This window comes from Strix uralensis, chromosome 16, assembly GCF_047716275.1.
Source record: "Strix uralensis isolate ZFMK-TIS-50842 chromosome 16, bStrUra1, whole genome shotgun sequence".
NCBI lineage: Eukaryota > Metazoa > Chordata > Aves > Strigiformes > Strigidae > Strix > Strix uralensis.
Window position 1 is genome coordinate 11,387,665 of NC_133987.1, and position 22,791 is coordinate 11,410,455.

Consider the following 22,791-nt stretch of genomic DNA (forward strand, 5'->3'; position numbering starts at 1 on the left):
GCCCCTGGCGCGCGGGCGGCCCCTCCCCGAGCGCCCCGCGCCGGGCGGCCCCGCTGCTGCGCTCGCGGCCGGTCACAAGACTGCGCCCCACGTGACGCCGCTCCCCGGCGGCGCGGGGTGACTCGCCGAGAGGCGCCGCGAACCCTCGGCCTTAAAGGGGCCGCGCCGCCTCCCCGCGCGCCCCGCCGCCTCCCCGCCGCACGGAGCGCCCCGACAGCCGCCGCCTCTCCCCCCCGGGCTTCGGACGGCAGCGGGGCTGCGAGCGCGCTGCCCCCGCGGGGGGGCGGGGGGTGCCTTGCTCCTCGTGTGCCGAGCGAGAGCGGCCGCCGGCGGGACGCGCTGCTGCGCGCTAACCACCGGGCCTGCCCGTCTGTTTTAATTAAGCCGGTGATGGATTGTGAACGCGCTCGCCGAGACCCTCTGCAGCATCGCTTCCCTTCAGGTGCGCCTCCCCCGAAAGGCGATCCCTGCTCCCAGGGCGAGGGGCGGCTCGTGGCTGGCTTGGCCGCAGCCGCCAGGCCAGCGCGGGCGGAGCTGGCGGGTCTGTGCCCCCCGGGAGCACCCGGGGACGTCAACCTGCCCCATCCCCCCTGCCGCTACCAATTCTGCACCAGCGATAACGCCAAGAGCCGCTCTGAACCATGTAGTAGCCAAATGACCTCAGCTGAGCTCTGGGAAGATGGAAAGGTTGACGGAGTGTCAGTGTGTGTATGTATATATATATATTCACATAGTGTGTGTGTGTGTGTTTGCCTTTACACAGAACCCCCAGTCTGAGGAAAAAGCGAAAATCAGCAGGAAATGGTGCTGTATTCTGCAGTGACTTCTGCAAACTCTTACATCCCCACTGGGAAGAGACACGCTTGAGGATTAACAGAAAACAGGGAGTTCAGGGTGCAGTGGCACAGAATGGGAATGTTGCAAAAAGAGAGAAAGTTTCTGAAAAGAGGTTGAGAAAAAAGCAGAAGAAAACTCACATGGTTCCAAGAAACACTAAAGTTAACACTGAAGGAAGGAAGAGGAAAGCAAGGGCGATGCTGCTTTCTCCTGTACAACAAACTAAAGGACCGAGTTCAACAGCGGTTTCACCAGGCTCCGCTGCTTCTGAAATCCAAGTTCTCGAGGTCTGGACAGCTCAGGCCAGGTGCTGAAAGGATTTTACATGTCTTTTATCACAGTTAAAACTCTGGCCTCCTCCCTCCACACCTTCATCCCTTGGGCTGTCTGATTCACCAAATCTTTTTGGTTTTGAAATACACTCGGGTTTGTCCTTCGCTGCAGGTACCAGCACGGCCCCTATTGCCGTGGCAAACACTGAGCGACTCCCGCATCTGTCAGTGCTGCTGTGCAGTGGGGGAGGTTTAGCCCCATTTCATAGGAAGGGGGGGAAAAGAGAAAAAACAATTTGCCTCAAAATCAAACAAATTCTTGAAACAGATAGGGACACCACATGACCCAAAATCCAAGCCAGTGCCAGCATCACATGATGGTGAGAGGATCCCTGCCCTCTTGCTTTGCATCTCCTCCCTACGGTTTGCAGTGACATTTAAAGACCGCTCCTGCTCTGAGGAAAGCTTTTGTTTACTGTAACTGTAGTGGTATAAATATTACATGAAGTTTTTGAGAGAAAAATCTTAAAAGCACGAGTGCAACGCAGTACTTCCTCATTAGGGGAAAGATACTTCCCTAAAATGAATGTCAAGTGACAAGGAAAAATCCCCCTTTTAAAGAAGTGAGACTTGGGAGAGTGTGAAAGAGACCACAGTCAGGAAGCTACATGTACAAACCATCTCCGACTGCATTAGGATGACGGCTGCAAAACAGTGAAACAGGATTTAAAATATCTTGACTATGCTTTGAACAGAGAAAAACCCTTCGTAATAACAGGAGGTTTAAACACTCAGTTAATTTTGTCGCGCTTTAGCCTTGCCTAGGTTGGGGATGTGTCCCAGTCACAGGGGTACACCTCCCCTAACTGCATTTTCAGTACAAACCGTGGCTTTGCTGTGGTACACTGCAGGTTGTATTTAGACAGCTACAGTTATGGGCAAAACTGAGGGAAACCTACACAGCCAAGGGCTAGCAGCCTTAACCAAGTGGGACCTGTTTAACTGAAGATAACTTCTTCCTCCTGAGTCACACAGTAACCACGAGACTGAAGGACAGAAGTAGGAAAGGATATCTGAATGTTTTCTTTCTCTTTTGCAAGGCCTCGATGCCCCATTCAGGGAAGACCCCAGGTTCACCCCTCACAGGCCACAGACTGGAAGAGAGGTTCATGTTAACCCAGGGCCTCGGGATTATACAGCAAACCCACTGACAGCAAAATGAAAATCGGTTTACATTTACCTGTTTGTTTTTGCAAAACCCTTCTCTTGTTAGCTCCTTGCAGAATGGAAGTCTCTATTGCAACAACAGCAACTGAACAAAGCAGGGCTCAGCACTGGACACCCAAAGCAAGCAAGAGTTTTCATAAGGCATCAATTCATTCCTACTTTTTACATCAAATTACAGATGTAGCGGAGTCAGCGTACTCGTTAGCTGGGTACAGACCACAAAAAAGTTACACGCTGCCAGTGTTACGGAGAGCGTTCACCGGGTTCAGATGTAAGGCCTCCTTAGAATAAGCATAAGAAAATTGTACTAGTTGTAAATGACTTACGCGAACTTGTTGCATAATCAATCATTCATGCTGATATCCTGTAGGAATGCAGGACTGGGGTTCAAAATCCAAACTGTGAGAAAATCCCAGAAAATTCTCCTTAAATTCTACTGCAATCCAGTTCCCATGGAAAACAACGGAAGTCTTGTTTCCATCTGCTTAAAACAGCAACTTGATTGAATGCATGTCGAATCTATCAGTCACAACTGCTACCAGTCTTGCACAATTAATTTCCTAGGATCGAAATGGTACTTGGTCTTTATAAAGATGTTTTACTGCAATGATCAAATCATCAAAACACTACTAGGGAGCAAAAATTCAGCGTCCAGGTAGGCACCAATCTGCAGAAGGGACCAAACCACAGCAGCGTTGAGCCAAGTGTCCCTGGGGCTCAGAAGGGAACAACCCAGACGGGATGGTTTTGCCTCACACAGTCATCGTTCTGGAGAATTTAATGTGTACATCAACCCTCTGAACCACAACCCTCTGCACATTAAAACCATCTGAACCTACAGGCCACAGAACAAGAGCAAGGCAGATGAATTCTCTTTAACCAGAAACTCCTCAGGCTGGATTCACAATGGATCTGCCAGTTCCCTTTGAAAAAGGCCTGAAATGGAAGACGGCTGCTTTTCCACCCTCCTTTACTGTGCCTTTGAGATACACAAAGATCTGAGATACTCTTTGTTTGCAAATCTCTTTCTTGTTTGGTTATTTGAGTAGGCAGGCATGAAGTTCTTGCCTATCTTCTTAATTTTCTGACTCACTTCAGAATGAACTGGAATGGGATGGCAAAATCTGAGATTTATAAGCACGTCCTTTCAAAGGGAGGTTATCGTTTTGTGGCAGGGCAAGGCACAGGGCTGACCTGCCATAAATGCTAAGCAGCACCTCTGGTGTCCTGGGAAGGACGGCTACTACTACACTGCTACAGGTTGCACCAGTGAAGGCCGCCTCCTTCCTTACACCTCAGGGAAGACATTTGCGGACGCACCGGGTAAGCGTAACTTCAGAGAAACGCTGTCCTCCGCAGCTCTGGCTGCAGCCACCGCCCGCTCCGCGCAGCAGCTGGCCGCAGGGGTGGGCTCCGCCTGCAAGAGCCCCTTTCCCTGGGGTTCATCGGAGCCGCCGCTGCCCCCGCGGGGCCAGGCCCAGCCCGCACCGCTCCCGCCCTCAGCGCAGAGACGCCGCCCCCGCGCAGCGCGGCCCGGCCCCCGCGCGCCGTGACGCGCGCGCCGCGGCGCTCCCCGCCCAATGGCGGCGGCGCAGCCAGTGGGAGCGCGGCGCCCTCCGCCGGCCGCTGCCTCCGCGGGGCCTCCCCGCCCCGCCCCGCCCAGCCCAGCCGCGGCGCGGCGGCGGCTCCTTCCGCCGGGAGCGGCGCCGGGCGGCGAGGAGGGGCGCGGCCGGCGGGAGGTAGGTGAGGGGCGAGCCCCGGGGGGGCCGAGCTGGGGCAGAGCCGTTCGCTGGCCGCCGCTGCGCAGCGCAGTGCGGCGCGGCTGGAGATGGGGCCGCCGCCGGGCCCGGCGCAGCGCCCGCCGTGTCCCCGTGCCCGCCCCCCGCTCTCCCGGCGGCTCCGGTGCCGGCGGGAGGAGTGCGCGGGGCCGCGGGGAGGTGCCGCAGTGCCCCCGGGGAAGGCGGGCGGGGGGCCGCGGGGCGTTTCCGGGCAGCGGGTTTGCGCCGCTCCCGCCTCCTGCCCGCAGCTGGCTGCCCCCTTCCTCCGGGGGTGGCCGCCATGTCGGCCGAGGGCCGGTCCCGCCGGCGGCAGCCCCCGGCCCCGCAGGGCTCTTAAGCCGATCCGGCCTTAATGCCCGGCTGGAAAAGCAGCGGGCGCCCTCCGCTGCCCGCGCCTCGGCGCGTTCCCAGGTGCTGCTGACGCTCGGGTAAGTTTGTAAAGCGCTTTGAGCGCCCCGCGGCTGTGAAGAGGAGCGTTCCTGCCGTGACAGGAGCGCGGGGTGAGCTGGGGTGCGTTCCGACCGGAGGGGAGGGTTTTATCTTGGGGCGCGGCACGTCCTGTGGTGGGGCACCTACACCACATCCTGCCACCGCCTGAAGACGGGAGCACGTCCCCTCTCCCCTGAGGAACTTAATTATTTTTATAATATGCAAGGAGTTGGGATATTTTTCTTCAGTTCTGTAGCAATCAGTGTTATGCCAGGCAGCTGGAAATTTTAATTAACATCTTCATTTGAGTAGTTTTGGTTCTATCAGAAATTACGTGGCTGAGCTGAGGGATGAGGAAGAATTTAGCAGGTGTGGATCTGATTTGTTCCAGTCCCCTGAGAATACTGGGCCACTTCTGCATTCACTGAAATGCACAGGAGCCACAAGTGCTGAGCATCCTTCAAAATCAAGCAACATCTGTCTCCATCTTCTGCAGCACAACCAGTGCAAAGGGGCCTAAATTGAACTCTTAAAAGTAGTTCATAATCCCAAATGCATTTGGGATTTTCCCATGATTCTCCAAACACTCTGTCTCAAAAGTTCCAAAGAAAGAATATGCAGAAACTCTCATTTTGGCTGCCTTGAGTATTTTAATCCAGTTGCATCTGCCTGGATTATTTTAATTCTGTCCCATCTATATTTTTCCTGACTTCATCATCTTTGGAACTTTCACTACCTGTTTCTGAACAGTTCCAGCTACTTTTCTGCCTGCTGGGACTGTCATTGCAGGTACAGGCCTTCATTTGTATATTTGCCCACCTTTAACTCACCCAAGCATCACTCTTCTGTATGACCTGGCTAGGTAGATACCGTCATTGCATTTTCTATAATGCTTCCTTTACTCCACACTCGCTGGCATTCTGGTGGCTTAAGATTAAATGCATAATATTTTCCTCTGTTATAAAGACTGTTCTGCAGCGTTTTACGTGCTAATACTGAAAGGCTTATTTTCATGGCCGCCTTTTTCCCAGTGTTACACACATAATTTTCACCTCATCTTCACTTTGTTCCATTCCATTTTTTCCATATTATGTCCTTCTGTACTATCCTACTTGACTAATGTAGAAAGGCAGGATATAAAGAAGATAAATGACTGGTCCAAGAGCAAACAAAGGCAGTAACACATGCCTTCATACTCCCAGCAACAACAACAAAAAAAAGTCAAAACTAGAGACTTCATCATAATATGCTGCCACAAGTAATAGGAGAATTTTGCTCATGACCACCTCCTGCCTTCACTCGTTCTCTGCTGCTATGAATTTTCTCACTGTTACCTGTTATTCACTTGGTGATCCAGGTTTTTAGATACTTAGCAGCAGCAGTTGTAGGAATCAAAGCATTCTGAAACATCCTCCCTGGGATCCCATGTGAATTTACTGTGCTGCTCTTTCACACTGACCTGGCTGTTTCCAGATTCTCTGCAGTTCCAGCTCCTCCCTTCAAGTACACCGTACAAGGCAGTTTCTCTGTACTGCTGCTTATTCTCAGTCAGTGAGCAGGCAGGCAAGTCTTCTTAGGCTCTTGTGTTGAAAGCACAGCAGCTGTTTGACAAGGAAGCAGCAGTGTTCCACGCTGACTCCAAGCAGGGATTCCTCTTTTCTTTCATTGTGTTGGATCCGAGTCTTCTTTTCTCCCTTTCCCCTCCTGGTCCTCCACTGCATAGTTAATAGAACGGGAGGCAAAGTTCAAAATACTCATCAGTAGTTCTGACTGTGAGACATACAGAACAACTGAAATTTGTTCAGTTTAATGGCACCCAGAAGGCCAAGTGACAGAAATCTGGTGGCCTTTATTGACTTCTGAAAGGACTGGCATACACCTACCTCATATAAAATGCTGACCCCTCTGTGAAGGGTAGGACTGCAGTGCCCAGAAGATGGCAGGTTATTAAATGATAAAACTGGAATGGAACTCAACCAGGTTTCTGCTCTATCTATACTTAAATAAATGTCACCCCTATGTATATTAAATACAGATCGGATCCCAAAGTGATCACCAGAATGCTTTGAAAAGAGGTTTCCTGGCAACAGTAGGTACTACGTCCATGGATTAAAACTAGATGTGTGCTTATGGCAAAGCTCCCTTTCACATCTTTCCTTCTGTACCTCTGTAGCTATGTTGGCATACACCAAGAGGAGGCTGAGAAGGAGATGTCGTGGCTTTGTGGAACTGAGATGAGCAGGGTGTGTAGCAGCACCAGCATTATCAGCTCTTGAGAGTGGAGAGTTCTACTATAAAATGGTCTGTGCTACTCCATCTCAGTTTGGTGCTGACTTCTGTCCTCAGCCTGCCAAAGCTGTCCTGTGAATGTGGTGAGCTCTTGTAGGATGGACAGTAGTGTGCCAGGAGCAAGGTCTTTTGTGTGGCTTTTCAGAGCCATCTAAGAGGTGTAAGTAGTACACAGCTCTTGACTGAAAGAGATCTGGCTGCCAGCTTTGCATGGGATCTTTCTAAAAGCTCATTCTTTACATCTTTATTTAATTTGACTGATGATGGCTCAGAGCAGGACTGATCTACAGTAGGCTCAAGATCCATTTTTTAAAACTGTCATTTCCATTAATACATCCTTTTTGCCTTTCAGACATGGCCATGCCCAGTTCCCTTTTGTGGGCTGTTGACGTTTTTGGGAGGGTTTACACCCTCTCTACTGTTGGCCAGTACTGGGAGCTCTGTAAGGACACACAGCTGGAATTCAAACGGGTCTCTGCCGTCAAACAGTGCTGCTGGGGAATAGCCTGTGATCATAAAGTATACACCTACGTGTTCTCAGGTGATGTTCCTATTAGATACCAGGAAGAAACTTATGAGAATCAGGTATGTCGTGTTATGGGTACCTCTATCACACTGCCACATATTCGTCAGAAAGGAGTGATAGCAAATCCGTACATCAGTTGTCTCTGCATGTTTTTCTCACAGGAAGATTGTTTGGTTTTATTTGTTCTCATTTTTTACCTGATGTTTCTGAGGAGTATATGTGTGCCAGATAGCAGGTTATTCTTCTAATATTTTAATTCCCAAAGGAAGGTTATACTTCCCTGCTCTTACAAAAGCAACACCAGTGTGTACTACGGCCTGTTTTATACAAGCCATTTCAGACTTGATCGTTCACCCTTTTTACCTTTCCTTAGTGACAAATACACAGTCCCCTTAAGAAGATGTTCCAGGCAACAAAGATACATTATCAGAAATATATTACTCTTAAGAAAATGCTATTTTTCAGTGTTTTAAAGACTTCTCTAATAAGGGCATAACTCTCCATTAGATGTTTCCAACTTTTTTGCATAGAACTGTTAAGATGAATTCTGCCTACGTGATGTATTTCAAAAGAATGTCTTTAAAATAGTATTTTCAAGGAAATTTATGCATTTTGTTTTTAAGTTAACTAAAAGTTATTTGCGAGAGAAAACTGAAGGATTTTGTTGAGCACATTTCTCTGATTTCTAATGGGATATGTATAAGTTGAGAAATTTAACTTATTTGCATGGGTAAAAATACAACAAATTAATTTTATACATTATTTAACATTGATACAGCTTTCCAGCCGTTTAAGAGTGTTCATTTTGTTATGCAAACATGTTCTTTAAAAATGCAAAACTTTAAATTTTGTTATTTTAAAACTTTTGGTTTGTTTGTTCTAGGCTATGAAAAAATGGAAAACAAAATACTAGAAAGCACAAAAGGAAATATTCTGCAAGAGCTGACATGACAAAATTAAATAGTTTGCAGATAATGTGCAAAGCAATTTAGCCAGATTCCTAGTAAAAGTATACAATATTTTGCATAAAAATTATAGAAGGATTTTGAACCACTCATTTTCCACGTGCCCTCAAATCTAAGACAGTATTACATGACAAATTTTGCCACTATTTCTATAGTAGGTAATAGTGTGAGGAAAAAAATTAAAATCACAGCTGCATTGGTGAAAACCCAAGCAAGTTATTTGTTCTGTAACTGATTAAAGCCTGATTTGGAAAAAAACCCCTCTTGGTATAACGGAAGATACAGGGAAGATTTACTGAGATAGCTATCTCGACATAGTTTCTGGCACAGAAGCTATGCAATTTTTCTAGTACAGGCAAGTTACTAATCGTCTTTCTCATGGGGAGTAGATTAGAGATCCCAAGGCCATCTAGACAGCATTATCCTAATGCTGCAGTGTCATGGGGCCATACATCACCAAAGAAAAAAGCACTGTTAGTAGTAAAATACATCAGATGTTCCTATTTTTGTAGCTGAAAATGACTTGGTTGGGACTAGCTCTGCAGTCAGCCCTTCTCTGATACTTAAAAAAGCTTCCTCCAAAGGCTACGTTAGGTAGTGGCTTACAGTGTGAACACTTTCTCATTCACCCCAGGAATTTATTCCTCTTCTACTGCAAAAAATAAGAAATGTATCATTTATGACTGTAGATGTCCAGTGAGATGATGTGATCTCAATTAAATGTTTTATTTATTATTTCTGGCAGCGCTGGAATCCAGTTGCTGGCTTTTGTGAGAAATTACTGCCCAGTGACCGCTGGCAGTGGAGTGATGTGAGCGGGCTAAAACATCAGCAGCTTGATAGTTTCACACTGCCTTCACCACACTGGGAGTGGGAGTCTGACTGGTATGTGGATGAAAATATTGGAGGGGAACCAACAGAGAAAGGGGTAGGTGAACAATACCAAAAAGAGGTCTATTCTGGGAATCCTTAGTCTATAAAATAAAAGGCACTTTTATAGACATGTAAAAGGTCTGCAAAAATAAAAGGCACTTAACTTCCCATAGCTACTTCTTTCTGGGAATTAGCTCAACTATAATACCAGAGAAGGAAGGATCTTGTTTGAAAGCTTTTGAAGTCTATAGGAGCTTCTGTAGAAGTTTTTTTTCTTTTGATCAGGCCATGAAATGGTGGCAACTAAATGCCATTGTTATTTAAGATCTTTACTGGGAAGAAACTAAAATGCTTTACTGTGTCTTGTTTGTTCTGTGTATATCATGCAGAGGAATTTGGACAGGAGTCACAAATCATTCATGGAATTAGCTGATCTGTTAATCAGGGCTGTTGAGACATGCACAGTAACTCGTACTGTATTTGTGGGAGTGACTCTTGTGCAGAATTGCTCCAAGTTATTGTTCCAAGCTTTCACTTAGTCCTGATTTTCATACAAGAAAACCTCTGTTTGCAGGGCTGGACTTACGCCATAGACTTCCCCAGCACCTACACAAAAGATAAGAAATGGAATTCTTGTGTCAGACGCAGGAGATGGATCAGATACAGGAGATATAAATCGCGGGACGTTTGGGCAAAGGTTCGGGATATCTTTTAAATATTAAATAAACTGGTTTTCTGAAATAATTATAAACGCAGGGAAATCCATTTTTGTATCACTGCTTTGTAGGCTGGACCTGGATTTCTTGACTTCCAACTTGTAATTCTTGCAAGCACAAATGGAAGGCTGGGATTTTTCATAGAAGCCTGTGGCAATAAGGTGCCAACTCTCATAGTAAAGCAGCTTATCTCCTTTGCAAATTTCAAACCAACTTTTTAACTTCCTTTGGTTGGTTGACAAAGCACTCTCTTTCAAGGTGGCACCTAACATCATTCACCAGCTGTGTCCTTTATCTGTATGAATAACTATTCTTTAATACTTGTTGTTCCATTCTAAGAATGTACAAGAATTGTAATCTGTGATGTTCCAGCTTTCCAATTCAAAGAATGTCTCTATGCACTGTTCTGTGAGTAAAAATTTCCTTTAGTTAGGGGATGAAACACAGACTTTTTCGTGCTGCTTTGGCAGTGTTTCCCCTCTCTCTGTGCATAACAGCCTTGAATGAGAGGAAGAATCTCCATAATCTCCTTGCTCAGCCACTGCAGTAAGTGATACGTAAACCAACCTGCAAGAAACAAGTTAGGCCACCAGCCAGATCACCTGTCTTTTTGCAGTGTCTCCGCTTCTCAATCTTCCTTCTTTTTGCTTCAGATCGTATCCCACGATAATGCAGATAAGTTGCCAGACCCTTTCAATGACATCTCGATTGGAGGATGGGAAATCACCAATGAGCCTCCTGGCCGTTTATCAGTATGGGCGGTTTCTTTACAAGGAAGGGTACGTGCATTTTGCCTCAGTTTTCTAATATAAATTACTACTGAAAAAGGAGTTAACTGCTTTTAAAGCAAGGCAGGTTTTTTACTGTCTGACATTGGTAAGGAAATGTGCTGTTTGTGCATCTGGCAGAAAATGTAAAAGCTGCTTTGGGACTGCATTATGTAACAGCTTGTGTTGTAAATGGAAAGGCTTAGTATCTCATAGGGTTGCTATTTTATGGAAGCCTTAAACCTCTATAAACAGGTGAATCTTAAAAACTTGGGCTGAGTAGTGTCTTATATCCTGAAAAACGTCCAGAATGCAGACTATGGGACTGGTAACAAGAGAACAAGCCTTAAGCAAAAGCCTTCTTGCAAAGCATTGTGCCACGTCTCTGGTGGAGAGTCAGGAATGATTCAAGAAAGAGTTTACAAAATGGTTTTCTAAGACCTGTTGATCGGAAAATGGGAACCTGACTTGGCAATGTGGAATCCAGCTCTGGAATGTTTTCAATTTATTTTCTACTGAAAACTACGCATCTTTCTTCTTTTGTTGTGTTTAGGCCTACCATAATGTCTCTCCTCTTTTGCTCAGTGCTGTAAATATTTGATTCTTGCTTTCCTTTCTTCATCCTTATGGCACGTATCTGACATTTCTTTGTCTCTAAACAATTTCTAACTTGTGGTCTCACAGAGAAGAATGTAATACTTTTAACAGATAACCTGAGATTTCAGTCACACTTGGCACTGCCTGGAGAGGCAAGCAATCTTGGTTAAATTGTTTAAAATAAAATTCCCTATGCCTCGTACTTCCCAGTAATAAGTTACAAGCATCCCACTCCACAGGCTTACTTGACTGACATTGTAAAATGCTTTCACTTCCCAAGTAATAGTCCCCAGAGAAATAAAGTATTTCTAAAATTGAGGATTTAGCAGTCATCAGTCATGTTTCGGAGCACTCATGTGACTACTGCAGGATGCTTTCTATGTTTGACCTTCCTGTTTTAACTGTGACCTATAGAAAAGTGCACAGACAGTAGGACCAAGGCTAGCAAATGGACTGGATGTCACTGAAGGCTGCACAGAATTTTTCACCCAGATTGTGGCAAGCTCTGTTCAGTGAAAGTGAGGTCAGGCTATCATCTAACAGTAACATTTTTGTGTTATATATTTGTTCACTCTTGGTTTATATAACATGCCCTGAAATACACTGAAGTGTTTTTGAATGTTGAAATATACACAGAACTTGTAGCAATAGGTTACTGTACCCAATGCAGATTTACTTCCATGATAAAAGCTAGTTTGTAGAAAAACCTCCTCCCTTAGTACATAAGGAAATAGTCTTCAACTGCATAATCAACATTAAAAAAAAAACCTTTAAAGGTCAGAGTGCATACATTGCATAAAAAAACCCCTGTTGCTAAAGGAGGACTGTTCTTTCCAGTTTGACTTCATGCTTGTCTCAATGGTTTCATTGTTGTAGTGATATTTTTCTAAGTTTTATTTGTTGGGTTTTTTTAAACTTGTCTAGGTATGGTACAGAGAAAACGTCTGCCATCACAATCCAGAAGGTTCCATGTGGTCCTTAATCACCACTCCTGGTGAGGTTGTACAGATCAGCTGTGGACCATATGACCTCCTTTGGGCAACTCTTTGGGAAGGACAAGCTATTGTGAGAGAAGGAATTGATAGGAATAACCCTCAAGGTAAAGTTTGTTAAATTTAGCTCGAAACCCCTTTGCTTTGTATAGCGTTGAATAAGAAACTAACCTGCAATGTCTTCTGGGTTTTGTTTCTTGCAGGAATTTTCTGGAGTATTGTGGATTCTCCAAGCTCTGAAAATGGAATTATGCACGTCTCTGTGGGTGTTGATGTGGTGTGGTGTGTTACAAAGGATAGAAAAGTAAGGGGTCTTATGCTCTGGTTCTGTTTATTTCTTCCCTTTTTCTATATGCTTTTGTCAAATGGGCATTTAACTTTCATAGGAAACATTGCTGATTTGAAGTCTCTATCCCCATGGTTTGGGGAATTCTGTTTTCGCTTGCTGTTAGGGGAATGCTCTGTGGTTTGTGATACACATAGTTGCATTTAATTTAAGGAAGACTTTCTGCTTTTCTCTTGGAAGGAGTTTTCTAAACTCAATTCAGACAGATGTGGTAGGAGATGTAATACGGGGCCTACTTCTAAGGGATGTTAAACATCAAGATTGAAGGGACCCTTAGCTGCTCAGTCTTGTTTCCGCATGGTCTGAATGTTACATCAAAAGCGGCATGGGGATTATTTTTATCTATGCTTTTCTGTATGATCCTATTTTTTTATCTTCCTACTGTAACTGTTCCCACTTCATCAGCCTTTTAATGTAGGTTTTTTTTGATTCATTGACATATCTGTTCTGTGTATGTGTGATTACTTTCTTCCTGGGGTTTTAACTTAGAATCATAGAATATCTCAATTTGGAAGGGACCCATAAGGATCATTGAGTCCAACTCCCTGCTCCTCACAGGAAGTCTTGGAGGTCTTGAAGAATGTACTAGAGTGCTGTAGTGCTGGCTGCAATCAAAACCCTTCATACTGAATTCAAAAACATAAATGAATCCTGTGCATGTATAGCAGTTTTAAGTAATTGAATTGCTCTGGTTTAATGAGTTACTACTTGTCAGCTGAGCCATGGTAACAGACTGTGTCCAGCCTGCTCCATCTGCCAAATAAAACCACTATAATAAATGTAGATAAGCTAGCATGTTTTTCTGCAGATCTGCCACAAGATAGTCAAGTACATTCTGTTATGTGATTCAACCAACAACTCCTAAAGTAGCTGCTTGCCACTATATGACTATATGCTAAATACAGATGGAAATTTTTCCAGGTACCCAGCCCACAGACACTTTTGGATTGGTAAAACCAATCTAAGGAGAGACAATTTAAAGAGCTGTACCACTGAAAAGATCCCTCTGACAGTTCCCTCCATCAGTCCTGCCTCTAAGGTTTGAACACAAGAACACTATTTAGAAGCCCATTCAGAGTGACCAAAAATAGCCCACAGTTGACACGTAATAGAAACTATTTTTCCAATGACAGGGAAACTTAACTCTGTCACAGAAAGTCATAACAAAAAGTCTCCTTGGGGGCTGTTCTGGCTGCAGTTGGTCACAAGGACACACGGTCTGGATACTGTTAAAGAGAATTATTTTATCTTTACCTGATAAAGAAAAAGAACCAAGGAGGTAAGAGACTTCTTAAGGCAATGTGGCAAGTCAGTATTAGAGATTAAGACTAATCCACTAAAGAAAATAAGTTCCAGCTGTCTGCTTGCTAATGCAGAAGGAGCAAAATTAGGACTTGTTGCTGTTCCTGTTGTAGGTGTGGTTTAGAAGAGGAGTGAACTCACATAATCCTCGTGGAACAAGCTGGATTGAAATGGTTGGAGAAATGATGATGGTAACTGTAGGCTTAAATAACCAGGTAAGACAGCTGTATACCAATGACGAGGATATTTTTGTTTCCCTTTGTACAGGCAGTATTCATACATGGTGAGGACTGTCAGCAGTGCCAGTATGGACAGCTGAACAAGAGGTCCATGTGCTTGAACTGCTAGCAGGGAATTGTGGCTGAATTCTTCACCAGGAGATGAACAGGAGCATGTCTCTTGTATGGCACATTCAGGTGCAAATAGTTTTCTCTTGATGGTAGAGAATTTTATACTGCATCTACAGTATCAGCATTAAGGAAGAACATGAAAAATCCTGTTTCCAGCAGATTTTTGTGCTGTGTTTTTCCACCACTGCACCTTTTCTGTAGGTTGTATCTACCTGCATTCCATGCTATTTTCTTCACCAAACCCTTTCCTTCTCTAGGTTTGGGGAATTGGCTGCGATGACAGAGCAATTTATTTTCGTCAAGGTGTCACACCAAGTGAGCTCAGTGGGAAGACATGGAAGGCAATTGTATCTGGCCGAGAGAGTGACAGATCTCAGACTGGGAGCTCAATAAGTCTGCTCAGGTACTTAGTAAAATACCTGCTCGTGACTTTGTACGCCAAGAGTTTCAATGCTAGCAGATACTTCTTTACATTTAAATGATACAGACAGGGAGGAGTGGGGAAGGCATCTCCAATCATTTTGTATGCCAAAAAGCATTTGCGTTTTCTGCCTTCAAAATTAATAAACAGTAGTTGTTGCACTCAGAGTAGAAACTGAAGCTCCCACTTTGGAATTCACTGCATGCCTGCAGTAGAGTGTTTTTCTCTGGGCTTTACTATCACTATCTGGAACTAGTCTCTAATAAGAGAAAATGTTACCTGTGAAATATCAGGAAGGAGTGTCAACCCTACTAAGAAATCATCCTTCTCTTGAGTGTGACTGTATGTTTCCTTTCCTGGAGAGATTCAATCAGTAACTCCCTGCTGACTGCTGGCCTCCTGGCTGTGCAAGATGCCAGTGAAGCTGGGGGTGCTGCAGAAGCTATTTGTTTGAATCAGTGTGCTCTGAGTAGAAGCCCTCTCTAGCTAAGACAAAAATCATGAAGTTAATAATGGGCTTCAAAAAATCCTATTCATTATTTCATATCCAGAAAATGTGATGTTGCTTCAGTGTTTTCCTGAGAGTTATAGGCAGCCAACACCACCAATTGTTTTAAAAGATGAATGAAATACCTTCCTGTGTTTCAGATTTACTGGACTGGTCTGCCAGATTTGTGTTAGACTCTTTTTCCCTTGATGATAGAGTTTGGCCTTCAGAAAATAAGTCTGCTGTTTCTCTCCTAAAGCTGAAACACTATGTTTATTTCTGTATGTCTGTGATCTCATTTATGCTGCTTTGAATGATAGTTAATTAATTATCCACTTGTCCTTCAGTGCTAGCTGTTTCTTTACTGACGATATTCAGAACCAAACACACGCGATCATTCAGGGAGATGCAGATAATTGCTCTGATACAGAGCTTCCAAGTGTACCCGTGAACCTTGCCAACACACCCCCGATGGGAGCTGCAGCCAGCAGCGGTGGTAACAGCACAGGCAACCAGGCAGCAGAAATACAGGCAAATTTGACTGTGGATCCTCTGGACTCTGATCAAGGAGAAGCCACTGCTGCTTCGACTAGTGATGAGAAAGCTGATGTTGAAATGCATAAATCTACAAACCCAAATCCTTCTGCAGAACTGCAGTGGACAAACATTGACTTGAAGGAGGCCCAAAAGCATCCAGTCCTCTCTGTCAGCACCTTTGCAGAAACATCCAGCCTGTCCTCCTTTGGCATGTTCTCGGTGGGAGCTGAGGAACAGTATGGAGCCGATGAGCACCCGCTGTGGGCCTGGGTGTCAGGGGGAGGCTGTCTTGTAGATCTGCACAGCCCACTGAAATGGTTCACTGCTCTGTCAGGTACTATCCAGTCACCACAACAGACCTGATTCTCAATCACAGTTCAGTATGCTCTAAGAAAAATGTTCATTTGGGTTTTTTGAACAAAACCATGGCACAAAACTTCTGATAACCCATTTACTCTTACTGCAGTTTGGTAATACGCGCCATGTCTGAGGATAGGTGCTGCATGTATTTAGCTGCAAAACACTTTGGGATTGAGATAGATAAATGTAGAAGTGATATTTTCTCTGAGTTTCTGTAAGAATTTAGTAAAATAATCTGTGCTGGATCTACATCTCATTTTTAATTGAACTGAAACTGCAACTTCAGGCAAAACCCATAGTATCACTGAATAGTAGCTGAAAATAGTAAAAAGGGCTCTCCTGAGAGATGCAGATGCCACAAATAACTGCCTTGCTCCTACTGTTCCTACTGAGACAAAGGTAGGGTAGAGAAATTACTCGGAGGCACTGTGAATGGGAGCCAGTTGATAGCTGGATGGGCTTGGAATTTAGATTCTTGAAAGATGGTGGAATACAACAATATTTTCAAAACAAGCCATGAATTGTGGCATCCCAGTATTCATTAATAACAGTGTAACTCTTGATGCATTGTATTACCTAATTATCTTGCAGTTCAGTGACAAAACTCCCAACAAAAGTTACAGCTTTGAAAGATCCTATCTAATCTAGTGATCCCAGTTCTGTGCATCACTGACAAAGTTTGGCTGTAATACATTGATTCCAAAGTATAATAATTAGAAAAATTATGTTAGACCAGGCGGATTCAGTCCAGTGTTCAAAGTAGCATCATGTTTTACCTTTCACAGAACTGTATTCAAAGCTCACTGGAGTTTATTGTTTTGGGTTCTGTTCTAGGCCTGTCGTCCTCTGTGCAGTCTCTGTCTCTGTCTATCACTCCAGCACAGACAGCAGCGTGGCGAAAGCAGATTTTTCAGCAGCTCAGTGAAAGGACAAAGCGGGAACTGGAGAATTTTAGGCACTACGAACAGGCTATTGAGCAGGTAAGCAGTGAGGACACATCTCTTATCTACTAAGCACTTAGATCTATCAATACTAGGCATCAATAATACATTTCTGGTGTACTGATCTGAACTTGCTGTCAGCTCTATATTCTTGATTTCTGTCTATGACAACTTTCCTGGATTATCACTGTCTGAGCTCCCTGTAGCAGCTTATCAAACATGGAGCAGCAATCTTTATCTAAAAACATTAGCTGAGAGTTTTGTATAGGAGCAGATGAAGCATTGGTCAGCATTATTTGAGTGCACTGAAACCTCAAATCCACAGAGAAACATTTGCAACAGTGGAACATTGTATGAATTATTCCACCACAAGATGACGCTTCTTAATTGAAACAGTGACTCAAGTAGGTGAACTTTCCCTCTTTGTGGTAATTAAGGGATTAATGCAACTCACATAAATAAAGCCACGAGGCAAACATCAATAGCAGCACTTAAATAGCAGCACTTTTGTTTGATGTTCCCTTTGTTATGACTCTTTGGCTCTTTTCAGATTCATTCAGATTTTTGGTCCCTTCATTGCTAATTGCCAAATGACATCTGGAATTCATTGGATTAAAAACACTTGGAGTCCAGGGGTTTAATCAAGTTCAAAAAGATTATGTCAAAAGCCTTTAACCAAACAGAAGTTGTTTTATAACAAGGAGCACCACTAGAGTCAATTAGTATCTCTGTGCTGTTGTATTCTTGCAGAGGTAAAATGTTAATACTGATGTCCACATGCTATTTCAGTGCCTTTCTATCCAGTTTGGTCAATTTTCATTTTGTCTTCAGCTTCCTGAACACTCTGTTACACTCTGTGACAGAATTAACTGATATGATACAGACTAACCTGCAGCAGAGACTTCTTGTGGTCACAAAAAATAGTATTTGGGAGAAAAAATAAGAGTCATGCAGTTTCCTTAGTCTTGTAAATTTGTGTTTGCATTGCAGTCGGTTTGGGTTAAAACTGGGACCTTGCAATGGTGGAGGAATTGGAAGCCTCACAAATGGATAGATGTTCGAGTCGCACTTGAGCAGTTCACTGGAAGCGATGGAATGCGTGACAGCATCCTGTTCATCTACTACATGTATCATGAGGAGAAAAAGGTGTGTTCAGGTTGAGACCCTTGAGAGAGTTGCATTTGGGAAAGGAAAACCTTTGAAGGGAAAACAGTTTTCTTAAGGGAGGCAAATTATGTTATGTGATTGCTCCAAGTTTTAGGAAGCAATTCAAATGTAGCCCAGGGTACTAGCAAATGGCAAGCTTTTCTAAGCTGTAGCTCTGTTAATGCTATGTCAGAAATACCCAGTCAGCAACCATCCACATTGCTTAAACCATCAGCTTTGCACTAATTAGGAATTCTTTTGGAAGTTCAAAATGTTCTTGACTGTGAAGAAAGAGCCAAGCTTGGCTGGCCAGGGTCTTCATAAATAGGGTTAATGCATACGAGCAATAGGAATCAGAGTAGTGCTGGACTGGAAATTGAGCCCTGTTCCTTCTGCACCAAGAACTGATTCTTTGCTCTCCTTGGCAGGAATGCCTTATTCATTGTCCTGAAGTGCAAAAATGCTGGCTCTGAGGAAGGTGCATCTGAGTTTGCCTTAGTCACAATTTTTTTTTCTTCTTATCTTAGTATATCCATGTGTTCCTGAATGAAGTCACTATTATCGTTGAAGTTCTGAATGAAGCCAAACACTCCTTCGCACTGTATACACCTGAAAAGACGAAGCAGCGATGGCCGATCCGCCTGGCAGCCGCAACAGAGCAAGAAATGCATGACTGGGTAATTCTATGAATTTTTCATTTCAAGCTGGCAATATCTGAAATAAAACATAAAATCTCTGAAATCTCAGCATTGCATTTACAGTATCTAGGCTACTTACCTATTTTTGCAGTTCAGGTATTTAAAAAGTCTGTCCAGACCTACATAGTGGCACATGAGGCTTCCTGTCTCCTCTGGAGTTTGCACACTTTCTGATGCTGTAGTTATCCACAGTAAAACCGATATTTTTTTCCTTCCCTTCCTATCTCTGGATACAGATTAGGCTACAAATGAGTTAGGAGTATAATTCAGTTAGTCTATTATTCTGCATTGGTAAAACTGTTATGTGTTGTCACTGTTAAAGTGTTATGTATAGGCAGGCATATATACAATGGAAAAGTATACTATAAAGCAGTGGAAAACCTGTAAGACTTCATCATGATCAGATACTGCAAACCACATTGGTTTCAGTGATTGTGTTAATAATTTCTAAAACACTGAATTCCAGTGCCTTTGAGAAAAACCTGCTAATTCATTTTGCCAATTTTCAAGAACCTGGAAAGGTAAAAGTTCATTTTGTAATACTGAAACATCTATGGAAATTTTTGTTCTCACTGTAAAAGGAGGCTTTTGGTTCTCTGCTTCTTGTTTTGTAGCTGTCTTTGCTGAACATGTCCTGTTGTGAAAGCAGACGGATTCAAGGCGCTCCTTCTCACCATGCCATTTGGTCAGTTACTTGTAAAGGAGACATCTTTGTTAGTGAGCCAAGTCCTGACCTGGAGGCCGGACCACACCTGATGCCATGTGATCAAATGTAAGAGGTTTCAGAAGCTGTTCTTTCTACATGGGCTGCCAGCCAGCAAAGACTGTCTTTCACGTCGAGTCAGTGGCTTTGATGGTCTGTTGGAGTGTACAGTACACTGCACGTGTCTGTCAATGACAAGGTTCAGGGCTAACTTCATAAGTACATCTGAAGAAATTCACCAAATCATATTTTAATTCTTAGGTGCTGGAGCTATTCATGTGATTTCAAAAGCCTTTCTCATCAAGATCCCATTTTTTTGTGATTGCATCTTTAATGGCAATAATTATTTAAATTAAGAGATGGCCTAGACTAAAAGTAAACCTAATCACTGTAATTGTAATGTAATTTGAGCTTCCAGTTTTATCTGAGTCAGGAAATCTGAAATTCTCAGTCCTCCATAGTCACTACAGTCCAGGAGCAGCTCTTTTACAGTTTCTATTCAAACTGTGACAATATAGTACTGCAGACTCTTCAAGCAAAGAAATACCAGCCTCAGAGCTGGTGGGGTAAAGACCAATCTTCAATTTAAAAAACACCCCCAGTTTCAAGTTACTTGCACAAAGTGTCTTTGAGTAATACCTGAGAGAATCCTTTAGTGCTTTTCCTTTAGGGTAGAGCACCTTCAACATCCGGCAAATCACAGAGCTGATGTGCTCTTGCATCTTATTTTGGGGGAAACCATGACCTAGATGATCTCCTGCCATTCTGATAACTAAAATACTCTTTCTGCCGTGTTTTTTATTTTCCCCATTCTTCCCCAGAAAAGTATCATGGCCAACTGGCTGTGTAAAGCCCCAGAAAAGGAATAACCTGCAAAGATTAGGCGAATAGGAAGAATTAAAGCCCTTGTTTTCACCAAGTTCTGTAGCAAATATATAAATAATACATAAAGGCAGTTCTTAGGTTTTAAAAACATGAAGTCAAAGCTGAGGCAGTTGGTGGCTACTAAGATGTAAAGATTCTAGCAAGATCATCCTAACTAGTGTTTAAAAACAATATACATGTGTGTGTATATATATATATTAAAAACACAAGCTATAAAATAAAAAGAAAGTGAAATACTTCAAAGCCTGAAAATTCCAAGTGGAGGCAGGTAGGTTCCGTCCAGCTGCCTTTTCAGTAGTTGTTCAGCAGGAAATGCTTTCAACTGGCAACTGCCTTCACTTACAGATTGCACAGAGGTTGAACTAACAAGCATATAAAGTTGCATGTCCTTGAGATTGTTGAGTTGTAGGAGGGGAAAGCGTACATTCCTGATGGATGTGGGGTAGACTAAATGTAAAATGTTGTCATTCTGGCAGGTTTTGGCGTCAAGTTGGAGGTCATCTTCGACTGATAGAGTGCAATAACCGAGGCATAGTGTGGGGCATAGGATACGATCACACAGCTTGGGTTTATACTGGTGGATACGGAGGTGGCTTCATTCAAGGTATGGACAATTGGTCTACTGCAGTGTGCACGCTGCTTCTCTTCCTGGCTGGGTCAGCTATTCAAGCTATTTCAGCTGTCCTTCCTTTAGCCTAACCTACATGTAGGGTTATACAGTGAACAGGCCACACAGGAAGGAATTGGTATTGCAGTTTTATATTTACATTTTCAGTTTAAGAGTAAGAAATAGGATAATCAGCAATATTACTGTGGCTATTGGAATTTAAAATGTAGTGTCCTTACGGTTTAGCTTTACTATAATCCAAATCATTTATTTCTTACAGGACTGGCCAGTAGTGCTGATAACATTTATATGCAGTCAGATGTGAAATGTGTTTACATCTATGAGAACCAACGGTGGAACCCAGTCACTGGATATAGCAGCAGGTTATTTACTTAATTTATTGTATGTATTTACTGTAATTTTTTACTACTGTCAAATGTGAAACAAGGGGTTTGTTCTAGCTTTTCAGAATAGTTATTACAGTTATTCTGTCTTCAGTCTCCTCCAACATTTATTGTTAACCCAAGATGGAAGGAGCAGTGGTTCTCAATTTTCTAGATTTGTAATTATCCATTCAAAATGCATTTGTAGCAAAACATTAAAGATTTTTGCTTTGTGAGTGCACAAAGTGTGCCTGCTTGCAACATCTTTCGTTATTTAGGCCATACAGCAGTTACTAGGATCTATATATTCATATACATATTGTGCTAAATACTCTGGGTCCTTGAATAGCATATTTGAACAGAAGTATTGAAAAAGCATTCACATATATGGGTGCCTATGCCAAAGAAACTTAGGTTTCACCTTCCAATTTTAAATAGTAGTGAGGAATATCACTCTACAGAGAAAAGTTTACATGATCCTCAAGTTTGGTGTAACTGGAAGCAATTGTACAGATTGTTTCCCACTACCCTCACCACTCACATGGTATTTCTAAATGCACGGATTAATGATAGAAGACTGATTTGTGTATGAAACTAGGAGGTGCTATAAATAGGCTTTTCTTCCCTTACCTTTTAAATTTGCTGTTGTAAATGACCTTGCATTCCTTGTACACTGTTTCACTACAGAGGTCTGCCCACAGACAGATACATGTGGAGTGATGCTTCTGGCCTGCAGGAATGTACAAAAATCAACACCAAGCCTCCTTCACCACAGTGGTCTTGGGTAAATTTTGTTTTAAAAGTCTTTTTACTAAGAAGGCAAGGCTTAGCAAGAAGGATACAAGACTTGGGCTCAAGTGACCCAGATTTTCTTCCTGGATTTATTGTAGTATTTAACCTTGGTTTCCCCATTTATACAATTGCAATAGTCTTCCATAATCAAAGGAATGTTAAACATTGAGTGGGATGATTTTAGTGGGACTTAGACTTCTGTTTCAAACCTTTTCTCTTCAACCAAATTAAAAAGACTTGGGAACCTCTATATGAATTTATATTAATAAATATTAGAAGTATTATATACTTATTAGTATTGGAAGGTTTCTACCAAGTCACTGCACTCCAAAAGGTGAAAGGGAAATAGCAGAAGAGGTTATTTTTATTAGCCATTAGGTGTTGATTGTGCTTGTTATTCTTACTGTCTCCTTTTGACAACAGGTATCCGATTGGTATATTGATTTTAATACTTCAGGTGGAACTGATCGGGAAGGCTGGCAGTATGCAGCAGACTTTCCAGCGTAAGGAGATACCTTCTACCTAGAATCCTAGCAGGCAAATGCCTTACTTAAGTCCTCATTTC

At 43.2% G+C, this 22,791-nt stretch overlaps 2 protein-coding genes across 5 annotated transcripts in view; one reads left to right on the forward strand and one right to left on the reverse strand.

The window, feature by feature from the left end:
* Window positions 1-77: 77 nt before the first annotated feature.
* The window catches only part of TECPR1 (tectonin beta-propeller repeat containing 1), a 30,579-nt gene continuing 7,865 nt past the window's right edge, over window positions 78-22,791 (forward strand). The window contains exons 1-19 of one of the 4 annotated variants that reach the window (XM_074885745.1): window positions 78-442; window positions 764-3,659; window positions 7,185-7,417; window positions 9,069-9,251; window positions 9,771-9,893; window positions 10,566-10,691; window positions 12,201-12,375; window positions 12,472-12,572; window positions 14,030-14,131; window positions 14,524-14,669; window positions 15,522-16,045; window positions 16,906-17,051; window positions 18,003-18,158; window positions 18,686-18,835; window positions 19,471-19,628; window positions 20,921-21,048; window positions 21,332-21,434; window positions 22,122-22,218; window positions 22,650-22,729. In XM_074885745.1, coding sequence (XP_074741846.1) covers window positions 7,187-7,417; window positions 9,069-9,251; window positions 9,771-9,893; window positions 10,566-10,691; window positions 12,201-12,375; window positions 12,472-12,572; window positions 14,030-14,131; window positions 14,524-14,669; window positions 15,522-16,045; window positions 16,906-17,051; window positions 18,003-18,158; window positions 18,686-18,835; window positions 19,471-19,628; window positions 20,921-21,048; window positions 21,332-21,434; window positions 22,122-22,218; window positions 22,650-22,729 — 2,729 coding nt within the window. In that variant the 5' untranslated portion in view covers window positions 78-442; window positions 764-3,659; window positions 7,185-7,186. Of the gene's footprint in view, window positions 443-763; window positions 3,660-3,967; window positions 4,076-4,308; window positions 4,543-7,184; window positions 7,418-9,068; window positions 9,252-9,770; window positions 9,894-10,565; window positions 10,692-12,200; window positions 12,376-12,471; window positions 12,573-14,029; window positions 14,132-14,523; window positions 14,670-15,521; window positions 16,046-16,905; window positions 17,052-18,002; window positions 18,159-18,685; window positions 18,836-19,470; window positions 19,629-20,920; window positions 21,049-21,331; window positions 21,435-22,121; window positions 22,219-22,649; window positions 22,730-22,791 lie in introns of those variants that run through there. The other 3 variants (XM_074885744.1, XM_074885746.1, XM_074885747.1) reach the window with 3 other exon arrangements.
* Window positions 5,396-22,791, reverse strand: part of LMTK2 (lemur tyrosine kinase 2) — a 77,192-nt gene continuing 59,796 nt past the window's right edge. The window contains exon 16 of the transcript XR_012631108.1: window positions 5,396-6,258. The gene's annotated coding sequence lies outside the window, so the exon portion shown is untranslated. The remainder of the gene's footprint in view (window positions 6,259-22,791) is intronic.